This window comes from Mya arenaria, chromosome 8, assembly GCF_026914265.1.
Source record: "Mya arenaria isolate MELC-2E11 chromosome 8, ASM2691426v1".
NCBI lineage: Eukaryota > Metazoa > Mollusca > Bivalvia > Myida > Myidae > Mya > Mya arenaria.
Window position 1 is genome coordinate 73782713 of NC_069129.1, and position 23684 is coordinate 73806396.

The 23684-nt window shown below is 35.2% G+C and overlaps 3 protein-coding genes across 4 annotated transcripts; 1 reads left to right on the plus strand and 2 right to left on the minus strand.

Moving 5' to 3' along the window:
- Positions 1-274: 274 nt before the first annotated feature.
- Positions 275-10621, minus strand: LOC128242105 (centrosomal protein of 76 kDa-like). Its single transcript, XM_052959148.1, has 13 exons — positions 10430-10621; positions 9979-10201; positions 9509-9733; positions 8980-9165; positions 7184-7281; positions 6138-6266; positions 5192-5383; positions 4804-4967; positions 4321-4441; positions 3096-3308; positions 2796-2883; positions 2160-2289; positions 275-1791 (listed from the first exon to the last, which is right to left on the minus strand). Exons 1-13 carry the CDS (start codon positions 10490-10492, stop codon positions 1653-1655), a joined length of 1971 nt encoding a protein of 656 aa, XP_052815108.1. The 5' UTR covers positions 10493-10621; the 3' UTR covers positions 275-1652.
- A 1433-nt stretch (positions 10622-12054) lies between these two features.
- On the minus strand, positions 12055-16386 carry LOC128244838 (glucose-fructose oxidoreductase domain-containing protein 1-like). Its single transcript, XM_052962931.1, has 2 exons — positions 15941-16386; positions 12055-14451 (listed from the first exon to the last, which is right to left on the minus strand). The coding sequence occupies exons 1-2, from the start codon at positions 16027-16029 to the stop codon at positions 13353-13355; spliced, it is 1188 nt and encodes a 395-aa protein (XP_052818891.1). The 5' UTR covers positions 16030-16386; the 3' UTR covers positions 12055-13352.
- Positions 16387-16478: 92 nt separating this feature from the next.
- On the plus strand, positions 16479-22707 carry LOC128244839 (uncharacterized). Of its 2 annotated transcripts, none has more exons than XM_052962932.1 (3): positions 16479-16678; positions 20777-20892; positions 21632-22707. In XM_052962932.1, the coding sequence occupies exons 1-3, from the start codon at positions 16560-16562 to the stop codon at positions 22381-22383; spliced, it is 987 nt and encodes a 328-aa protein (XP_052818892.1). In that variant the 5' UTR covers positions 16479-16559; the 3' UTR covers positions 22384-22707. The 2 variants fall into 2 exon arrangements, with proteins under 2 accessions (XP_052818892.1, XP_052818893.1); XM_052962933.1 differs by lacking the exon at positions 16479-16678 and adding an exon at positions 16710-16846.
- The last annotated feature ends 977 nt before the right edge of the window (positions 22708-23684 follow it).

The window sequence follows — 23684 nt, forward strand, 5'->3', positions numbered from 1 at the left end:
AATTGGTCCTTTATATGATGTTTGCATGTTCGTACATTAATGCAGCCACCTTTACTATGACGCATCTATATCCTCTATCCGCTGCCTATATCCTCTATCCGCTGCCTTAACCTGTGCTGTAGAGCGGGTTTTATTGAGCACCACTCATAGCAAGTTTTAGGAACAATGGCATTTGTATTGTGAAATCTCTTTCTGTATTAGCTTAAGCAACATTGATCAAAACTGAAGCAATAAGCATGCATATACACAACGCATAATTGAAGTTACTTTCAACAAAAACAAAACTTCTTTTCTAGTCGAACATAATTTAACAAAAATGTTTATGTTATAGGTAGAAATTACAAAAAAACTTCAGAGTTCTACGAGATTTCTTTTGATGGACGGTTTTTTAATCATATAAAGAACAATATCGCATTGCGAAGCTTAAACAACAAATGTGTACATGTATCATTTAATACATTTATTTAAACTTCTATTGCTCTAGCTAGCTGCATAATACACACTGGAATCAGTGAGAACATCTAATGTTTACACGTCCATCTATATAAGAACTTCAACTAGAATATATAAGCATTTTCAGCCAACAACCTCAATGAGACTAGCTTAACAACAACAACAAATTTAATCACCATCACAAAACTTGTAGCACAATCCATATCACAGAAAACAAAAGACTTTGTTGTGAGCTCGCTTCTATAAAATTGGATAAATACTCTAATTTGAAGTATCACAAAAACTATTGTTACTATAAAGCCTTATTAAATACTGCCCTATGGTGTCATGTGCATCTAGATGTACCTAAATATACTCCAGCGAATATTATCTATATTGTTTACTAAACTATTTACTGTAATTCTTTTTTGTCCTTTACAGAGCAATATTTCACATATTTTAACGGACAACACTGTATTCAAGAATATTTAAAGCTGCACTCTCACAGATTGAATGTTTTGACAAGTTCTTTATTTTTTGTCTTGGAACGAGCTTATTTTTGCGAAAATCCATGGAAACCAGTTATATAAGAGTGCTGACAAAAAATCAGATCGCAGATTTTTATATTTAAGTTCAAAAATTGATGATTTATGCATTTTTCTTAAACCGTTAGTAACCCTAACCCTAACCATTAGTAATGGTTTAAGCCATAAAACATTAATTTTCGATTCGATCTGAATTTTTGTCAGCAATCTTATATCACTGGTTTGCAGATATTTACGCAAAAATTTGCTCTTTCCAAGACAAAACAATAAAAAAGTTGTAAAAATGGTATATCTGTGAGAGTGCAGCTTTAATATAATATCCAAAAAATATCTTTGTGGAACAAATCAAGTTGGAATTGGCTAAAACTTTTCATTAAAAGATGGCATATATGTAACATCATGAATTTATTCATAAACTAAAAAATATACGTCAAAAACACTTAAGTCAGACATGTTTTTTATATAAATAAAAGGTTTTTTGAAGTAACAAGTCACAGCACTATCTGTAACCACAGTACACATCACATAGTCACTTCACAGATGACTGATGAAGCATTGTGTTCAAGTAGACGGGGATATCTGACAATCTGTGACATTCCAGGCAGTGTAACATTGAAATCTCCTTTATGAGTAACACACTTAATTCTCCCACCAACGCTAGGTCAAGCCTGCCTCTCACACAATACATTTGTATTTACACGCAAACATGATCCATGTGGCACAAGCGGACTCAGGGTATGGATACACGCGTACCCTCACAGCCAACCTCACATGGTCACCACGGCAATGGATAATCTCCTCACACACCGGAGACCTGCAATATAGCAAAAAAGATTATTATATCATTCTTCATTAGTAATACCACTTTATATTCTTTTAGCTTGATTGTGATGAATACTGAGTGAAAACTTACAGACACTTGAGTCTATTTCTTTGGTAGAAACCAGTAATTAAATCTATTTTGAGAGCACTTGACCACCTCAACCTGCAGAGCTGTTTTTTTTAACACAATTGTTTTATAGCATTTGGAACAAAAGAAACCATGGCTTCTCCTTGGGGTTGCATCATCATATCATAAAGAGACTTACCAAAGAACACACAAAACATTTTTATTTACTATACTGGCCAAACATGATTATGATACCTAACATACAATATCCATCTTACTACAACTAAAGCTACCTTAAGCAAGTGGCGAAGGCTTTTCTCGCATTTCTGTGTGAGAACTGTATGGGGTAGCCCTTGAAAGTGTGACCATCTGGAACGGCCTGCTTTATGGAGTCCTGGAACTCTTCATTCCCGGGGATCAAACCTGCGATAAAACAACAGATAATGGGACAATTGTTCAGAACTTTGTTAAACTTAACAACATCTTTAACTCATCATTGTTAACATTCAAATATTTACTGCTCTGAAAGGTAATGGATACACTTGTGATCTGCAGTATTCTAACAAGATTTGAGACAACTGTTTCAGCTGTACTTGCTTATATTTAAATATATGAGCGCATCATCAAATATTTCCTGTTTAAAAGTTAACAACAATCTCGTTAACCCCATTTACTTTAACAAAGTTCTGAACAATCAGCCCATTGTAAAATAGTCATTCAGAAAATATATCAGGACATATACTACAATATAAGAACATTTTCATTTGTATAATATGTACAGATCTAGGTTGCTATTTTTTAACATAAAAAATACAAACAGTATTACAAATCATGCATGAAAATGATTTTACTGTAAGACAAAATTTACAGAAATATTTGGGGGGTTTTCAAGTGACAGTGAATACACAGCATGTAATGGTAATTCTTACCGGTTGTTCGCTCGGTCTCGTATGCAGCCAGTGACGGAGTTAGAAGGTAACTCAGCTGGTCGTCCCACAATGTAGTCAGTCCCATGTCCTGTAAGTAAGGGGAAATGAATGCATTGATTAACAAAACACATTGTTCTCTCTATACTTTAGGTTGGTAGATTTAAATTTGTTTTTAATTGTTTAAAATGAACATGATACCAAATATTTGCTATTTTACATATTTATGTTTTTTGAGACCCCTGGTACATCCTTTAACGGGCCAGAAATCGAATCTTGAAACATATAAGAGTATTCACCCACCCTTCTGTGTTCAGTGACGAGAATTCGGAGCTGCTGTTCCAGGTCATTACTTGCCAGGGCCGGGTCGATGGACGAAGACGAGAGGGGTGGGAACTGGGGCCAAAGTGGGGTGGAACCAGATGCACAAACAGACATGATGGCATCGTGTGACATGGACTTCCACCGAGCTTCATCGCGCAGGTTAAACTGGCAAACTTCAACATTCTCTGTTGGCTGAAGATAAAGACATCGGGGTTAAGACTCCTTTTTAATTGTTTATTGAAGGATTTCACGATTATCTGTGCACAGACCAATGAATCACAATTCTTAAAGTGACACTTTTATTCAAAATCAATACGTATGCATAACAAATATAAATTTTGAGTGTTAAACCTTGGACCTACTTACTAAATACTAGTAATGCATTTATTTCTTACATGGTCAAATGTTTCAATGTTAGTGAAAACAATAGCAAACAAGGAATGTGACAAAAGCTCTCGATTCCATGAAGTTTGATTCATACTTATATTCTTGCATACCCCACGTGTGTTTCCAGTCATGTGACCGGTGCTGGAAAAACTCTTCTTACACCCCCCATGTAAGATGAGTCACGCGCAACAACGCGCCACTTCTTATTTCTTTGATTGTATGGTTTATGAAAGGTATATTATGCAATTTCAATAAAGCGGAATCAAAAATATAAGAATACAACACTTTTAATTAAGATTAAAAATAAATAATCGTAAAAGCGGAACTATTGACGTCGATAGTGATTTAAAATTACTGTGCTTTATGACGTCAGTACACATCATCGCACACGTTTTTTGGTGAAATGTACAAAAGTGCGTTTTCTACGTCAATTTCCACAAATTCATAATTTTAGGTATGCAAGAAAAAATATCTATCGTGTGTTTCCAGTTCGGATCGAAAAATCTGACCCTCGGGCAGGCTGCGTGACCAGTAACACGGCAACCCTTGTTACCGGCTTACGCGCGTGCCCTCGGGTCGGATTTTCGATCCATACTGGAAACACATGATAGTTACTTATAATCCAATTATACAACATAAGGTAATGGCTGGTATGTGATTGGACTGTAAGATAAAAAGCATCCCATTGGGATTACATAAAATTCAAAGTGATTTTTAAAATACTAATACAATGTATAACAATTTTGTTCCTTCAAAATCAAGATCATTAAGCCCATGTATGTCATTCAAATGGTTTAAAACATGTGTGAATAAATACCTGGTTATTTGCAAAGAAAGCCTGATGGTTAAACACACAGCCCACAGTTCTGTAGGGGTATTTGGGTCGATGCTGCTTGTCCATGGGAGGGGCATTGGGATCTAATGCCTCATGAATGTACCTGAACAATAAATACATGTATTACACAGCACATGTTCCACAGGTATGCAGGGGTATTGGATTACATAATTTTTGCATTATTTGGGTATTTTGGTGGGTGCTGCTGGGGCATGGATGGGGTATTTCAGTTTACTCGCTCATGAATGTATCTGGAGATTTTATACAGATATGCTACTGAAATACAGACTAGTAAAACACACATTAAGGTAGAATCCAAAAAAAAAATACACAAAGGTGACAGTAAATTTTCTAATTTCAATTTTGCTTGAGCATAAATTACATACTTATTGCATTAATAGAATAATTATTGGGTAAAGTATTGTTTACAAATTTTGAACAAAAAAGTATAATTTCATATCCAACCTGTGTCCATTAAGGCTCTCCCAGAAAGTGACAAGTCCATCAGTGCTGACTGTCATGACCCAGGTATGGACAGCGCTCTTGGCCTTCGTGCCCACGCACACATAAGCGTCCAGCCCAAACCCAAGTAGCAGACTGCACAACAATACAGCATGGTCCTCACAATCCTGAAACATTACAGTGTGGAGTTTGATTAATACCAATGTAACTGATACATATGGGGTTGGGATTAAAGCCTGGGACACATTCTCTTGGCATTTCAAAAGCAGACACAAGTACTGGTTTCATCCCAGGAAAAGACCCAAGAGTGATTGAAAATATTTTGCTCATGTCTTAACAATCCAGCTTACTAGTATGAACTAACTAATTAACATCAACAATATTTCCCTACCCCTTTATTCCTGGTGAGGAAGGCGTGCATGGTGGTCCATTGTTCTGTGCGACCACCGCCTCCGAGCATTGGGGTTCTCTCCTGGTGGATTAGGGACACAAACCGGGCTGCCTCCCTTGCTGTGTCCAGCAGCCGCCCTGCCCTCAGGGGCTTCACAAATGAGCATACTGGTCTGTTGTTGCCATTCTCATCCTGCGAAATAAATATAATAAAAACACATTAAATATACTGTGAGAACATACTGATATGTCATGGGGTTTGAAAAGAGATGCAGTGATGTTCCCTTGTACAATGAAACGGCATTACAAATTACTTTTTAAGTCATTAACCCAACACTATTTTTCATGAATTGATAATGTTGCAAATTTAAAAACTAGCTAAATATCCTTTGAAGGGCTTCCACAGTGCAGAAGTCTTTTGAATGAACAAAACATAAAATATTTAAAAATACCAATTTTCTTTTGGGTTGAGGTTTGATATTTAGCAAGCATAAATTAGGAAATGTCCTTTTAATATACAAAAGGAATATTTTATTATGTCAAAATAGTCAACACTACCCTATCAACAATATCTTGAGCCTTTGAGGTGATTGCAGCTATTTAAAGAAAGTAAGTTGCATTTTTAAAAGCAGAAAATGAATTATGAATCCACAATTTTTCATTATTTTATTGAATATCTTTCTTGTTTGAAAATGATCATCAAGAAATCGAGTTTAGCATATTGTTTATTGGGGCATTAAGAAATAAAATTAAACTTATATAATATAAATCTTTATTACCCCAAAACATGTTGCAAAGGATTTTATGTTTGACTCCTTAAAAAGATTGTTCCTCACAACTATTTCAAACTCTTAAAACATTTTAATTTACGGTCCTTAGCACTATGGAAGGCCCTTTCACATATTTGCCAATGATTTTACATAGTTGTAAATTATGCCTCACATTACCTGAGCAAATATTTTAACGAGCCTCTCCTTGTGTGTTTCCCGTATGGTGAGGTATTCTTTCCACCATTGTTTGGCGTATACCAAAAACAGCCTCTCCTGCTCTGCATGGCGACTTCGCTCCAGTTGTAGCTGTGTTGTAAAACAAAAAATTTACATAGCATATTTATTTTCAAACATTTCTAACTTATACCTTAAACTTATACATGCATATTTCGCAACTTGTGTTTTGAAGGGTCATAAGCATTTGATGACCTTTTATTCATAAACTATTGAAATCCTCATCAGGGTACACCTGTAATTAATTTGATCCAAATTTGTTTCAGAGATAGTAACTGAAAAAAAAGATTAAAGAAAATTAAGATGATGTGGGAAATTAATAACTAAATACTTTTATGAGAATGTTTGGGAAGATTAAATGAAAGTGAGGAACAAAAAAAATGCCCTGAAAATACAAGTATCTGAATTTATGTTGCTCGCTTTCTCACATACTTCATACTTACTAATATTCAAACCTAATAGATAAATGTTATCTAAATAATTTAATTCAAAACTGACAATTTTGCCTCATACTTAAGAAAGCTGTGCAACAATGGACCGATTGTTTAGCACATTATTAAAATTAACAAAATTGTCAACTGCAGGATTGTTAATTTTCAAATCTTTAATACTCTAAAAGCTTCATGGACACGCATGTAATCTACGGAACTGATTGAGGTATGCATGTTTTATAAAATTACAACAGCACATCATAAAATAGTTCACTTTAAGTTAACAACAATGTTGTTAACTTTGACAATGTTGTGTACAATCAGCCAAATATGTACATATTTACTGGAGAAGTTAACAATGAATGAAAAAAACTCTGTCATGGAAGAAAAACACAGTGGCCCTGGGTAACAATATTGAAGGGGGCAAAGCTTATCTTGGATCTCCGAACTACGTTTTCCTGGAATGGCTGGTTACTTTTCTGAGCCAATGATAATTATATCAATGGTGTTATTAGTTTAAATTTAAACTACAAGCTTACCACACAAAAGCTCACATACCTGGGCAGAGAGCACCTCGTTGCTGACGGTCTGTTTGGTTTTGGGAAACAGCTCCACCTGAATGTCTATCACTCCGGCTGACACCTTGTTCTCTGAACCTAGCAATCACTCAAGGTCATGTACAATGTATGGTTTGTTTTCATTAAAAGAACAAAAACATATTGTCTGAAAGAAAATGGTCTTCTTAACACAGGATGACTATTAACATTTTGATCTTAACTGTCTTAAAACATTTAACATTAAACAAAAGTATGAATACTAATACATGTACTACTGTCGTCAAATTCAATGATCAATAATTAGCATAAAAGAGAGTTTGCGACACCTGAAATGTGACTCACCAGCCAAAAGACAGTAATACATGAGTGGGACAGATAACAAGAGCTGTCATAAGACAGCGCGCTCGACTACGCCGCTTTGACTTAGAATACAATAACGATGTTATAATACCAAGTTTGGTCTCTTTATGTCAAACTTAACTAAAATTATTCGATACATAAGGTGACTTTGATGCTGCCCTCCCACCAGCCCGCCCAAACAATGACGCAAGTCATTCAAATAACCTGATTTCCCATTATGAAAATGTGGTTAAGAATATACAAATATGCCTTTCAAAGGAAATTAAAAAAAAAAAAAAATAATTCAAGGGCCATAATTTGTATTTAGGCTTAAAACGGAGTTATGTTTCTTGTTGTAAGATGGTCGTAAATAATTTTGAATTTTATTAAGTGCATTTAATGAACAGTATAGAAGTGTTTTTTTGTTAAAATCCCAACTTGCCCGTAACTTTTACTTGCCTAAAACTTTAACCTAAGTCAATCAGAGGCCATAACTTGTATTAAGGATATGGAGTCATGGAAATATGACCTCATTGGGTGATGGTCCTGTACAATTGGGTAAAGTATTAAGTCAATTGAATGAAGGGCATAGAAGTTATTAAACAATATCCCAACCTCCCCTAAACCTTTAACCTAAGTTCCATAGTCAATCAGGGGCCATAATTTGTATAAAAGATAATATGGAACTATCTAACCTCATAATGTGATGGCTCTGAACATCTGTGTGAAGTATTAAGTCAATTGAATGAATGGCATTGGAGTTTTAAGTGAAAATCCCAACTTGCCCTAAAACTTTAATCGCCCTAAAACTTTAACCTAAGTCAATCAGGGGCCATAACTTGTATTAAGGATAATATGGAGTTATGTAACCTCATTGGGTGATGGTCCTGAACAACTGTGTGAAGTATTAAGTCAATTGAACAAAGGATATAGAAGTTATTAATAAATATTCCAACTTGCCCTAAAACTTTAACCTAAGTTCCATAGTCAATCAGGGGCCATAATCTGTGTAAAGAATAATATGGAGTTATCTAACCTCATCATGTGATGGCCCTGAACAACTGCATGTAGTATTAAGTCAATTGAATGTAGGGTATTGGACTTATAAGTGAAAATCCCAACTTGCCCTAAAACTTTAACCGGACGCCAACGCCAACGCTGGGGCGGGTAGTATAGCCCACCTATTCTTCGAATAGTCAAGCTAAAAACTGCCCGATTTACTATAGACAAAGATAAAGTAACTGTGGAAAATGAGTTTTCTGGCTTGTAAAGCTGGAAGTATTTCCTGATGTAGGCATAAAGGGTTGAATTCTAAATCTATGGTGCATATTGAACCAGTTTGACTGTGAAGGTAAAATGTACACCAGCATTTAATGAATTTGAGATGTACATGACTGACCATTATCATAAGTGGTCTATCCTAATTTAATACTCGTCAGCAACAACCCTAGTACATACCTGTTCCCTTCATTTCCAGTGATGTTGAGAGCCTGCTATTAGGGGAGGTAAGCACAGGTCTCCACTCCAGGAAGTGTGAGGACACAAGAGTGGTTTCCCCTGTGTTGTCCGTTTTTATGAGAGATAAATGGATCTGGTCACAGATGGACAGCATCGTGGTTGGGTCTGCCATCTTCCCTGCATCCCCTGATTTGGATATGAAACACATTAAGATTAAATTATTAAATATACTTACTGGGAAGTACTTGTGTTAATGTTAATAAAAACCAGCAGCAACTACTGGAAAGGTTTATGCATTTATGATCAGATACGTATTATCTACTGGTACTCATAATAGTATAGGTATAAGAAAGTTATTTCAATTTCTTGCAAATCAATAAATCCGCTATTTGGAACTCAACAAGCGTTAACCATTTTACTATCTACAGTGTACAACAGGTGAAAGTGGCAATAAAAGTAACAGCAGATGATCAGGTAAAAAAGGCTTTCTTTCAACCCTTCACCGCGTTAGTTGTATCCATTCTCATACCAGCACTGTCCTTGTGTAGCTCCAAAAGAAAGCCTTCATCTATGTCTGGCTCACAAGCACAAGCTACTGGTCGGGACTTGAACCTCTGACCGCGAAACAGGACATGGAATGTAAAGTAGGAAGCAACCTGCCCTGGCATGGCATTATTGTCCTCTAGGTGTTCCAGAAAGGCTTTACCAGCCTTTATGTATAGGTACAGGTAGCGCCTGGTAGGGTCAATGTTTGCTGGAACATAAATGACATTCACTTTATGTCTACAAAAGTCATAATTCTTTCCACAACCTTTTCAATCCAATTCTGCTTATCACTTAATTACTACATTGTAACGGCTACAGTTTTGTCCACAAGGCTGCACATGACAAGTAAAACATTTGAGTTAAGCAAAAAAATCATAACCCAAAACTTACATGTCATTTTAATACATATGAAATACATGTTTATTAGTAACCAATAATTATTTTTTGACGTACTTTTCTTATCTGCTACTCTCTCCATCATATGGTCCCCTCTCATGTGAGTGGCAGGCTTGGACCCAGCCCCATCAAACTGTATCTGATGGAGAATGTTGTCCACGACACCCCGCTGTTTAAGACGGCTGAAAATTTCATCCTCCCCAAGGGGATGACCGGAGCTGCTATACTCCTCCTGCATGCTCTCAGCCAGCATCTCACGGATGCGACGTTGAACATCACCCTGTTATAAATGACACAGACTTATTAAATTCAAATTTTGAGCTTTTATATACATTTAGTTTAAAATGAAATATGCACTTCAGGATGCTTATAGGAGTTTGACAGATGAAACTTAAAACATGTTTATTTTTCAGCAATATACTTCATTAAAATATAGTCAAAATAGCTTCTATAATCAGACTGCTACAAATAAAATAAAAAATATGCAAGACCCTACATGTTTTCATACCTGTGACAGTTGATTGTGAATGATTTGCTTTAGTTCTGCAACTTTCTCTGCTGGAAGTGCCATGGCATACGATGTTTTCAAACATCAAAACAAACAATTAAAGTATCTTAAGGGCGAACTTGCTGATTTTGCGGAACCGATTTTGCAGAAAGTTTGAATATTTCGCATTTGTTTTCATTCACCGGGAATCGCGAGTGATCTCCCTTGAGAACTCGAAAAATTACAGTTCATGATATTAACAAAGTTTACACAATACTAACATATCAGTGAACAGTTTTCTAGCCAGGATTTTCCTCCCTTTGCAATAGGGGACTGGTTTAATTACTGGTATTTGTACTGGTACACCGACACTGTTATACTACAATGTACATGTATAGCAGGCACAGTGCATTTTAAGTTATTTTCTCTGAAATAATAATAATAATTCATAATGCACTAACACTGCCGTATTTTGTTCAGCACATGGCAAAAAAATAATAAAAGAAGAGAAAAACTATACAGCTATAACATTATCAAACAGCCTCGGTAAAATATTCGTGAGTTTTCTGACAAAGAAACTGACACGCTTGTATGAACTCAATGACGTAATTTATTATTTGCAGGCAGACTTTAGAAATAGTACTCAACTGTTGACAATATTTTGAATTTACTATTGGTCAAATAAGGGTGGCCTTTCTGTGTTTTTTACGTCAAAGGATTTAGCACAGAGCTCTAAAAATTGTTCTAATGATTACAACTCAACTTATGAAAATCTTCAAAGAGTTAAATTGCCAGAATTACTTTTGAGCAGGATAAGATGCATCGCTATTGTAACTTACTAATGTCTGTACGGGCTTACGATATGTCACCAGAATAATGTTCAAATCCTTGTAGATTTTTAGACATTTAAACTCAGATATGATAATTATGTAGATATGCCATCAATAAGAACAACTAAAAATGGGAAGAACTCTCCGCTTTGAGGCCAGTCAGGTATATAAAGCTACTAAGTATTTAGAAGGCTGATCCGCACCTTGACAGTTCCCTCTTATAAGTGGTAAATGTTGACATAATTTTTTATTATTGATAAATAAGAAGACATTTAGTAATGTTTTTTTTCACTTAATATCTTTGATCCTTTGCTATCACATTCTTGTATACCAGAGTGATGATGCTATGCATACAAGATTTATCATTATCAAATCTATGAGAATGTTGTCTTAAGTACGACCTAGAAATAGTTGAATACTTTTAGCAAGCTGAAGTATAAAAAATTAATATTTAATAACATTTTTACCAACTACTCATTACTACACCATACTATTATTGCCATAAACATAATTCTGCTTACAACTTTACTGTTGAAATTGAAAATACTATTATGATCCTTAAATCATATGTCTGAAAAACTAGCAATTTTACAGTGGTATGTCAACTAGCGGCACCGTGCATGTGTAGATCCAAGCCGTACAGCAGGAAAACTTGTTGATGACAATGATGTTATTTTTTATATTTGTTATGTTATGTCTGATTGTTAAACACGTCAGTAAATAGCTCATTGACATCATGTTTCTTGTTATCACATACCCAACAAACGAAAGATTCCAAAAAAACATTTAATAAGAAAGCTGAAAAGGTGGTTTTCATATAAATATTTTTTATTCACATATTAACCACATTATTTTTTTTATAAAGGCTGTTGATTATGATTAAATGACAATCTGATGAATCCATAAATAATATTGACAAAAAATTACTAGCAAATAAAAACCAGCGATGTGGAGACAACAATTATACTGGCAATATGTAAATACATGTATGTTCATGCTTTTACTTGTGTTTTATATCTAATAATATTTGTTTATGGGGTCTAGGCAACAGATGATATGATTACAAGAAAAGAGAAAATTGTCAAAAACTTACTTTACATTAAATTGATATCGTACAACTCATTAAATCTTGCTTACAGATGTAATACATGTAGATCTCTAAGGACACATGCATCTTTCGCAGTTTTTGCATATTTTTCAAATTCGAAATTTACTGGATTTACACACTATAAACTTGGAAACATTATGCACCGTTTTAAAACAGGTAAACTCAGCTGAGACAAGTTGTAAAATGATTTTTTCTTCGCTTGTTAAAGAGTAAATATATAGATAAATGCAAAAAAAATCAGTCAGTAAAGCAAAAGAGAAAAACAATCAGTAACAAAATTAATCTATAGCAATTGAAGCTTGTATTCTACAGTTTTAGCTGGACAGGTTTACACCAGAACCATGCCCTTCTGCCCTCATTCAAACCTGGGACCAATAACCAATGTAACCAACGACCCTATAATTAGCATGCATTTAGTTTTAATTAATTAATAAAACCTGAAATTTAGCATAAAAAAAATTACCATGAAGTGAATCAAACAAAAAGTGCAATATGTTAAATCTAAACTACTAATTCTGAAATTAATTCATGTTCTGTACACATGAATATAATGAATTTATAATGTTGCAATACTGTTTATACTAAATCCATCATACATGTATGGAGAAAATTGATGAAATTACAAATATCATGAATAAGGTCAAAAGTGTTAAAATTTAAATTGTGGCAATCAAAAATAGGTCTTATGAATTTAAACACTAAATTTTCCAACATTTTTATGTGAAAAAAAGAGCTGCACCTATAGCGCATCATGTTTTGAAGGTCATTTATACGCTAAACTTAAATTTAGATGGAAAAGATTGGCCATTTGAGTTGTGCAAATAAAAAAAAAATGTAAAATTTACTTCAAGACCAACCAATTCTTTGTGCCACTCATTGGATGTTATTATAAAATATGCATGCAATATTATTCACATTAAAAAGTTATAAAAGAAACATTTAACTACACACGCAATCATTTAACCAAATGTTTACAATACTGTGACATATAATCTGACTTTATAGTTTATTGCACAAGTGAGCCAGAGTTTTTCCCTGCCCCATGTGGGAGAATTGGACTTGGTGGCTCCTCTGTCTTAACTTCAACCTTCACCCACTCCTTGCTCCGATTTGATTTCCTTATAGCGTCAATGACAGTCTGAACATACACGGAGTCCTCAAAGGTGGCAGCATTTTCCAGCATCTCCTGACAGTAGCTTTGTCTTTCTTCTTCCTTATCAAAGGCTTCTTTCACACTTTCCATCATTCTAATTATACCTTTCAGGTAAGGTGTGGGTATTACTGAACGCGTCTTCTCTGATACCCCATACCTTTCCTCTTCTTTAAAGTTAATCGGGTCAAAGTGAAGTAATTCTTCTTTTCTTGAGTCATTCTTTTGCCCGTAAAGATCGGCTCCTTTAGCTGTAAGCCTTGCTTTTGTTCCAACTATGACAATTTCTTGGTAAAACTGGCCTGGCATGTGGGAATTTATAGTTACAGTAGTGCAAGCTCCACAGTCAAGCTCCAGTTGGAAGGAGCAAAAGTCATCACTTGTTATTTCTCTAATGCCCTTAATTTTTTCAGTCTGTTTGGTGTAAGTTTTCAGAAGGCCTTGAACACTGATTGCCTTCTGCGAGGTCAAGTATGTGACAACGTCAATGAGATTGCTGCCAATGGAGTTTAAAACCCCACCACCCATAGTTTCATCACATGTCCAGTCAAACTTCTCCTTTGGATAGTTCCAGAAGTTTACTCTAATTTCACAGATCTTTACCTCCCCAAGGAATCCCTCATCTATCAACCTTCTCATAGAGTTGATGGTAGGTAAATACCTAAGACCGTAGATCATCCTAGCCACAAGTTTTGGATAGTACCCAGCTGCATGTACCATCTTATGAGATTCAATCTGCGTTGGTCCTGCCGGTGTCCCACACAAAACATGTTTTCCAATGCCAAGGGCTTTTACTGCTATTGGAGACTGCATATGGGGTGGACAGCTGATGACAATAACGTCTACATCTTTGTTTAGTAAGATTTCATCTACATTATCAGTACTGATGGGAATTCTCAGCTCTTGAGCTAGGTGATCTGCTTCTGATTTCACACGGCCCCAAAGAGCAACCACTCTGAAAAATAAATGTAAAATTATGATTATGAACCGTATCCTTGTTTAATGTTATGCAAATTGGCTTGTCACTGTAGATTTTATGGGTTTTACATGAAAGCAAGCTTTTTTACAACTATAAGGATATGTTTCATACATCACCTTATGCCAATGAATTTTTTTTTATTCAAACTGTGATACATATTCATGTTTTTAGTTATTAAATTGAAATCCATACAAATGATCCTGCTGGAGGTTAAAAATCCATGAAAAAATGTAATCTGTCTCAAATCAGGACACAATATTTATCCAAAGCATACCGTACATGCCATCATATCCCCCGAAATTTTTATCCTTTCCCCAGTCCCTCCGTTGGAAATTATTATCCCCCATAATTTAAAAAAAGGATGAATGTTGATAAACCACACTACATGGGATAAAAAGACTACCTGAATTACATAAATATGTTTCAAATATATTTTTTCTATAACATATTCTGTTCTGCAAGAGCATTACAGTTTTCAGTATTTGCTTATGATATCAGTCTCTAATTAGAATACGATAGTATATATATATATATATGTATATATACAAGCATAAATAAAATACTTCTGTATGTACAAAAAGGTAAAAAGATGTTCGCGTGGTAGCACTATGTTGATTAACTTGTATTACATGTATGTCAAAATCCCTTGGAATTCAGAACAAAAATGTCAAAATCACCAGAAATATTGCTTGTATGTCAAATGATGATATAAAGTCATTCAGACATTAAACTTAGTCCAAATAATTGTACGCTGACAGCTTTTTTTATGATTTTTGATATGGCAAATCCTTTACGTACAAATTGTTTTGTATCAAAAGTGGGTAGTTAATCAGGTCAGGATTCCAGGTTAAAGCATATTGCATCTATATGATATCATAAAAACAAGAAATATTACCAGATAATGTTATTTTATATTAGTTCTGTACACAATTATCCAATGAATAATTATTAGTTTGATGTTTTTTTTCATCTCATACTGTCAAAAAATAACGATATGTATATATATTAAGGGCACCTGCAAGGCTGTGGCTCACAGTTTTACAACAATCGGAATACCGTTGTTATGATTGTATTTACGAGGTCTATCTCAAAGCTTGCCAAGAATTGCAGAGTTGTTACGATTGGCATAACTGTTGTCTGTGTCAGTCAAGTTTTGTTTTATTGGAAAGGCAAATCCAGTGCTATTAATGCATGTAAGGCTTGTTTTGTGCAAAATATCTTTGCACTTACATGGTAAAATATAAATATAAACCTTCATTATCAATTTCAAACATAAAATACTTTTCTAAATACAATTTCAATATTTCCTCCCCCCCCCCCCCCCCGTTTTTGCACAAACTCAATTAGACATTAGCGATTAGAAGAATCCAGTATAACACATCTATTATTTTAGACTAATATTCAATTCTGCAAGCTTTTAATATTACCGTTACCATTTCTATAAACACATTTTTGTGATGTATACCTGAATCCACAAGAGTTCAGAATGGCCACAAATGAGCGGATACTTGGGGATGTCCCAAACACTCCAATACCAGGCAGCATCTTCCGCATTATGCTCAACTACCTAGCATTTAAGGTAGTCTTCACTTACTCTTTCACCATATTTTGAATTGTTAAATGGCATATTGTTTGTGAAGTACTAAACATGATTAAGTGAAGACTATTGTTCAAAGAGTCTAGCTAGACCAGAGGCAGAGTACAGTACTGCTGTTTATTGCTAATATATTATATACAATAATCTGATAATCAGTCAATATAAATATACAAAGTCTTCCAATGAATTTTTCATATGGATACTTAAGTTCAGTTTCGCATGTCTTTAAATGCACAGTGGCGTCCCCACTTCAAAAATGCCTCACAAATAAGAGAAAAATAACAAGAATTCCAAATTCTGACATTCAACCGGAAGTACGGAAACACTACCGAATTAATCCTGTTTAATTCGCTATAAAATGCTACCGTACAGTACAACTGCGTTCTCATTTCTGACCTTTTCAATCAGACTCACTCGGATGGTTTAAAACTACGGTAAAGGCTTTTGTACGCGTTGTCAAGCGCCTGATTGATTATCAACTGAGAAAATGATAAAAAATGCAAATAGTACAATAACCAGAACACAGTTTTTCTTTTCACGATCACAGAAAAGAAGCTTTCATTTCAACAAAGTCATGATGCAGGACACACGCCCACCGGATCACAGGTATGGAAATATCTGCACTGTAACTTGTCTTGTGCTCGCTTAACGCTGTTTGGAGCGGGTGCTTTGGAACTGATCCTTGGCTTATGATTTCATTGGCCATGTTTCAGATGGGAACTTTTAAAGTATCTTTGCTAGCAAATATGCCGGTGTAGCCATTTTATGTGACAGGTTGGTACAGGGACATTAGGGTTAGGTTTGGCCATGACTTTAATAGAGTCCATAAAATGAGTGAGGGGGGCATGTGGAGTCGGGTCAAAAAGGCCCAGTACCAGAAAGGCCGGGTCCAGAAAGGCTCACTTAAAAATCAAAGTTAGTTCTGCCATTTACAAGGTATGGCATGGGAATGTGGGTACACTTTATAAATAATCAGTTTCCTAAAACCAGCCAGTTACCCCTTCCATAGCAGTTCAAAAAAGCATTTTGTACAATTGCTACCCTTTGTTTAGTAATATTTATAGATCTACATAATAAATTATACATCACTTAAGGAAATGACATTTAATCGGATTGCATGCTAAATTATGGGCATATTGTTTATTGTATTCATACATTGCTTTTTAATTTAAAAATTAAAATAAATGTGTTTTAAAAAATGCTGATTAATAGGCTTTTTAATAGCGGATATTCTGGTTTGGAAAAGATGGCGGATATTGAAATACTTAATTGATGTTTAGGTCAACATTTAGTATTTGAACACTTTTAAAGTCAGGCAACACCAACAATCGTAAAAAGTGATGTCTGTGGATGTGGATCATGTGAAGTACATGTAGTCCAAGATCTGTGTGTTTAATTGGGATTTTTAAACCTGATGTTACTTCCCAATTTGGAATATAGTCGATTGATAGTAGTTGATAGAATGCAAAAAACGTGCTTATATAAATATATAAAGAGGTCGATTGACTCAAAACCAAACCACGTATGTTGATCTACACACATCTATGAGTGCATCATCATGACTTGGTTTTTAGCTTGACTATTCGTAGAATAAGGAGAGCTATCCTAGTCACCCGAGCATCAGTGTCGGCGTCGTTGTAACCACTTATGTTAAAGTTTCCGTACCACCTCAAATATTTTCAAAGTCCATGGACATATGGCTTTGAAACTTTGCACACTTGTTCAACATCATGCCCCCAACCTGTGTACAGGAGGAGGTCATTGTAGGTAACTCTATCAAGCATTTTGACAAAATTATGCCCCTTTTTAGCTCGACTTTTCAAAGAATAAGGAGAGCTATCCTAGTCAACCGAGCGTTGGCATCAGCTTAATCACTTATGTTAAAGTTTGCATACCACCTCAAATATTTTCAGTCCATTGACATATGGCTTTGAAACTTTGCACACTTGTTCACCATCATGATCTCAACCTGTGTACAGGAGGAGGTCATTGTATCAAACGTTTTGACAATATTATGCCCCTTTTTTTTACTTAGAATTAACGTTAAAGTTTGCGTACTACTTCAGATATTTTCAAAGTCCATTGACATATGCCTTTCAAAATTGGCACACTTTTTCACCATCATGATCCGAACCTGTGTACAGGAGGAGGTAACTGTATCAAGCATTTTGACATAAGTATCCCCTTTAGAGACTCATTTATGGTCAGTTCTCATTTCTTATTTTTCCATCTTTGTTATTTTTATCAAATAAAACCAAATTTCAGAAATCAAGCCATCGCTGTACGTAAGTAAGTGAAGCTGTTTATGGTTCAGGATTGTTACTTGCATGTGAATCAAGTTAACCCAATATTCTCAGATGATGCAGACTACAAAGAGTGGAAGGGTCCTCAACATCCAATGACATACTAATTTTACTACACCTTTGTACTTTCAGAAACATTCAATCTAACATTCACTTTCCAACTGCTGGATCAAAACATCATCTTCTTGATTACTATCCAAAACCAAACAGTTATATCATCTGACACTACTTAACATGAAATACCATACTGACTATTAAAGAGTCATTTTTTTTACGATTACTTTGTAACAGATCACATTGTAGTATAGATTCATGAATAACAATCAATTTCTGTTTTGTAACTTTCAGATTGGTTGCCTCACATTAAAATTAAAATTTAAAATTTCAATGAACACCTTCACCTGTTGCAAATGAACTTTTAACAGTACAAACTTTTATATAAAGTTTGTTGTTTTTTTCACATTGTATCACTAAAATGTCACACTATTGCATGCTGTTTATTGGTTTATGTACTAATAAAAACATGATTATACTACTTTTACTATCCTACAGTACAAATATTTTACTTTGTTAGGAAATTCAATATCTACATATATCAACTTAACCGTCAAATCCTTCAAGCCGACCTTTGCAAAGGTCCAACATTATACAATTTTCCATAGCATATATATATATTAAGTAATTCTTTTGTATCATTGTGATTTTCTTCCATATTCATAATATTATATTAATAAAGTTGTTCACTTGATATTTTTATTCTTCCATATTGATGCATACCTTTCATAGTGACATCATTATTTTTTAAATAATTAATATGTGACCATAATAATTTGTGTGATCTTTTTTTAATGTCAAACACACATCATTTTTTTTAACTCCGCGGCCATTGTGTTTCTTACACAAATTGTGTTAAGAGTGATGAGAATACATTAAAATATTTCTCCTGTTCTCTTTCATTTAACACAATGATGATCACAATTATTACTCTGCATAAGGTGTAACTTAATTCTGACAGAGAGAAACTTTATAAGCTATGCTGTCGTTTCAATCCGATTCAATATATCAATGCAAATACTTAAATTATATTTAACGTGTATTATATGTATATATAGATATGTTGAATAAAATATGTTTAAATCAATGATGATCACCTTCATTCTTGGTAACAAGGGCTGTCATATATATAATGGCAACATATACATGTGTGAGATATGTGAAAAAGTCTACAAGTCTCAAGCAACACTCAAAATACATACATGTCTTTTTTGTAAAAGTTGTAAAAAAAGTATTTTCATCCTCTCACAGGTTGAAGAACCATGTTTGTGGGAAATAATGCCAGTGCCGTCATTGCCACAAATTATTTATGTCAGTTAATACCTTAAATAATCATAAGTGTCCTTGTTGCACTTGCCTTCCCTTCAATGTCACTAATTTGTTTACTTCTAGTATTAAACAATATATTTCTGTTTTTTCTAGATGCACATCAACAGATACAGGCTTACTACTACTTTTCAACTCATTGTTAGCATGTTCAGGTTGATTGTTAAAGACTCACAGTTTCCAACTTCTTATGCATTTTCCAGGTGTTGGATAGTTTACACCCCAAAAAATCTTAACATAACCCCATTTATCAATGAATACTAATTCTTGTTTTTATTTACATTTTTCATCACAGGTGTTTTTTCCTACGAAGCCCTGTTACGTTACTGTTTTATGTATGCTTGTACATGTTTTTCTAATGATACAATATGCCTTAATTTCTATTATCTTATTAGAATGTTCTTACGATTGACCATTCAACAAGCCTTTTTTATTAACACTCTTTTCTATTTACAAGTTCCTGTTATTAACTACACTTAAACAATATCCTCCAGGATGGATATTATTTTATATTGTCAATCACAGAATAGTCGAGCGCGCTGTCTACTGACAGCTCTTGTTTGTTGTTGTTTTTTTATTGTCTTTTTAAGAAGTTCACTGGCCTTTTGTTCCCTCTCAACAACATTCTCCTGTAGGGTAACACCCTTTAAAGGGCAGTTACATTTCGCCAAAAGAAATCCCTGAAGTTTTTAGACTCCGTCGCTTAGTCATTTGTAAGTTTTTACGATTTTGATTCAAGGGAATATAAAAAATAGTAACCATGGGAACAAAACGTCAAAGGCAATATGCAAGCCACGAAATATGGGACAAAAAGTTATTACACGCAGTTTATTTAGGCTTATTTGAATCACTCACAGTTAACTGGTTAGAAACCATGTGTCAATTATTTGTATATCAAACATAACTTGTCCCTGATCCTGGCGGTGCTCGAATCTACGACCTCTTCCGCGAGTGGTGGATACCTACATGTGTATCACCACGCTTCATGCTTTTACTTACAATGTTTTAATGTGTATTGCAGACAGCGGCGAATGGACCATCTGCGGTTGTTGAACTACTCCATGTCGGTGGACGAGGCGGCAGTGAGCGCCACCGTCCGTACATCCGGGTTTCACTACTCAGACTTTTGCTCCAAGAGTAAGTTTACTGAAAATCTAAACAGTTTCACCCAAATATTTTCGTGTTACCTTTTCATTGATCAAACATTTCACTAAGCGCATTTAGAGAGTTTTTGATAGAATTGCACATACAGGACCGGTATTCCACTTCCGTCGTCCATTTCCGACAGTCCACTTCCGTCGTCCATTTCCGACAGTCTTCTTCCGTCGTCCACAGTCACATTTTTATATGCATGCCCGGAAAAGAATGCATATTTTTATGCAAAGTAAAATGATAATTAAAACCAATGACTTATAAAAAGGTTTATAGGTCAATGTTAAAACGTGTGTTCAGTTCAATAGTCACTTTAACTTTTAGAGATAAAAAATGTTTGATATGCAATCATGAAATAGACTTAATGAAAATGGTTCATTTCAAATTGAGCATAATTAAAAACACTGTCCGCTAATGTGTCCGCGGATAAGACGCGCAAACGGATGCGGACACATGTACTAGACTAGTGTTTAACTGGATCCATTTAACATACACGGAAGGATGCAAGGCGGACTGCTGGTCTTACTTTAACATCGAGATAATCGACATGTCAGCTAGAACTATAGTTCGCTCCGTAGCTCCGCATATGTACATGTGCAATTGTATGCACTGCACTGATATCATTTATATCGCATTGTTGTTTCTGATGAATATACAAGTACATGTATTCCCTTTTTACGATGTGATAGTTCGTTTAACCAACAATGTTTTCTCCTTTTTCCAGACGGACTACCAAAACCCTGGCAGATGATGAAGCTACTGGAATCCTGTCGATTTTTCTCTCATCATTGGCCGCTTGACGATACAGGCAGAACGTTTAGAGATTACGCTGAAGTGACGTCAGACCGATTGACGTTTCTCGTGACGTCATCTTTAGATATTGAAAAAGACTTGTACGATCCTGCTAAACCCAAGTGCCCCCTGGACGTAGTCGTTCAAGGTGGCTACATAGGGAGTACGTCATTGAACTCTATAGCTACGGTTCGTACGCTAGATGGCGTAGACTTGATAAAAAATGTCAACCAAGTGGTCAGCGTCGACAAATCGTCACGTCGGCCGTTGCGGTTACCGGAATGGTGGAAAGAGAAGTATGAAGAATCAGCTAAGAAATTCTCTGCTTTGAAGTTTGATAGGTATGCGAAGCCAGCGACCTTACCGTCTTTCAAAGTGCACGTCACACGCAGTGACCAGGACGGCAACAACCACACTAACTGGAGCTGCTATGTTCGCTTTGGCTTGGACGGCTTGTATCACAATGTTAAGCACGGCCTTGTACAGCATTTCAATGATCTGGAGAAACGAGGTCTCAAAAGAATGGAGCTGTTATTCTCGGGAGAAAGTTTTGATGACGACATTCTTGACGTTTACGTTTGGAACGATCCAGATGACGTCAACAAAGTCCGTGTGCACGTTGAGAAGGAGGGCGTTTTTCTATTTCAGGGAATGTTCGAATATTTTGCAGATCCACTGTATTGAATCAATGTATATGCGAAAGTGTAACGTTTGTTAATTAAACATACACATACATATTATGCTTAGTGTCATGGAAGCAAGAAGCTGTAGTATGTATCTCTAAATGTTCTTATTACAGAACTTTCTTCTCATGTGTTGGTAAAGTTGCATATTAATCAAGTCCCATTTAAATTGCAAAAGATAAAACGCTGCCGTTTGTTTTGTAGCGATAAAACTTGGTATCTGTTAAGCCAACATTAAGACGTTCTTATTCAGATAGATTTGAAAATTGGTAGGTTCAACGTGGTTGCTGTTACCTTAATCGAAAATAAACATGTTACCGATTAATTACCTTAGTGTGGAGTGCTTTGTAGTGATGTTAGCGAGCTAAAGGGGAAATAAGCCTTTGAATAAAATACGATTTAATCGTAATTTAACGCCATGTTCTATAAACAATGACGTCTTTTAAAATAGACGTGGGTTGTGCCAATAATTAGTGTTCATTTCCAACACATCATGTGTATCCCCCTCACAAAAAGTGATAAAGCTGTTCTTGTTCGTCTGTCTGTTCGTCCATACGTGTGTGTCCTCATTTGTGAGTCGCACACGGACAACTACGTCTATTCTACGCAAGGACAGCGCTTTTAATTACCCAGCTTGATGTACACTCTCGTAATTAAATGAATCCAATTCTAAGAAGCCTTAGACGTTCGAATATACGTGTCGGTTATCATTGAAAGTCGATTTAACGATTGGTGTTGTGAGAGGGTTGGGCGTCTTTCTTCCTAATACACATGAGAATAAGTGTAGGCAGCTTTCGGTCTTGTAAAAATAAGCGTATTATTACTCCAGCAAGTTGACATTATATGTGCGTATCACTTTCTAAATTTTTAGTTTTGTTCATTAACAAATTGAATATTGTCGGATAAAGCCTAACATGTGGCCTTACTATTAATTTCAAATAACGAAAACGCGACAGTATGATGATAATAATGCTAAAGTATGATAACGAAAACGCGACAATACGACAATTTTCGTCATCGTAGTATCGTGATATCGCGTTTTTGTTATCGTAGTATCGTACTGACGCATTATCATCTTCGTACTGTCACGTTATCATCATCGAACTGTCGCTTTATGATTATCGTACTGTCGCGTTATCATTATCGTACTGTCGCGTTATCATAACCGTACTGTCGCGTTATCATTATCGCACTGTCGCGTTTTCATCATCGAACTGTCGCACTGTCGCGTTAATAACATCGTCTTGTCGCGATATCATTATCGAACTGCCGCATTATCATCATCGTACTGGCGTATGCATT

Bases quoted from the DNA above. Each gene is read 5' to 3' on its own strand.
- LOC128244838 (XM_052962931.1), bottom strand. From the start codon at position 16,029: ATGCGGAAGATGCTGCCTGGTATTGGAGTGTTTGGGACATCCCCAAGT. The intron at 14,452-15,940 runs GTATACATCACA...TTTATTTTTCAG, and splicing joins CTGAACTCTTGTGGATTCAG to AGTGGTTGCTCTTTGGGGCC.
- LOC128244839 (XM_052962932.1), top strand. From the start codon at position 16,560: ATGATAAAAAATGCAAATAGTACAATAACCAGAACACAGTTTTTCTTT. The intron at 16,679-20,776 runs GTATGGAAATAT...TGTGTATTGCAG, and splicing joins ACACGCCCACCGGATCACAG to ACAGCGGCGAATGGACCATC. The intron at 20,893-21,631 runs GTAAGTTTACTG...TCCTTTTTCCAG, and splicing joins CTCAGACTTTTGCTCCAAGA to ACGGACTACCAAAACCCTGG.
- LOC128242105 (XM_052959148.1), bottom strand. From the start codon at position 10,492: ATGGCACTTCCAGCAGAGAAAGTTGCAGAACTAAAGCAAATCATTCAC. The intron at 5,384-6,137 runs GTAATGTGAGGC...TTTATTTCGCAG, and splicing joins TCGTTAAAATATTTGCTCAG to GATGAGAATGGCAACAACAG. The intron at 2,884-3,095 runs GTGGGTGAATAC...CCTTACTTACAG, and splicing joins TCGTCACTGAACACAGAAGG to GACATGGGACTGACTACATT.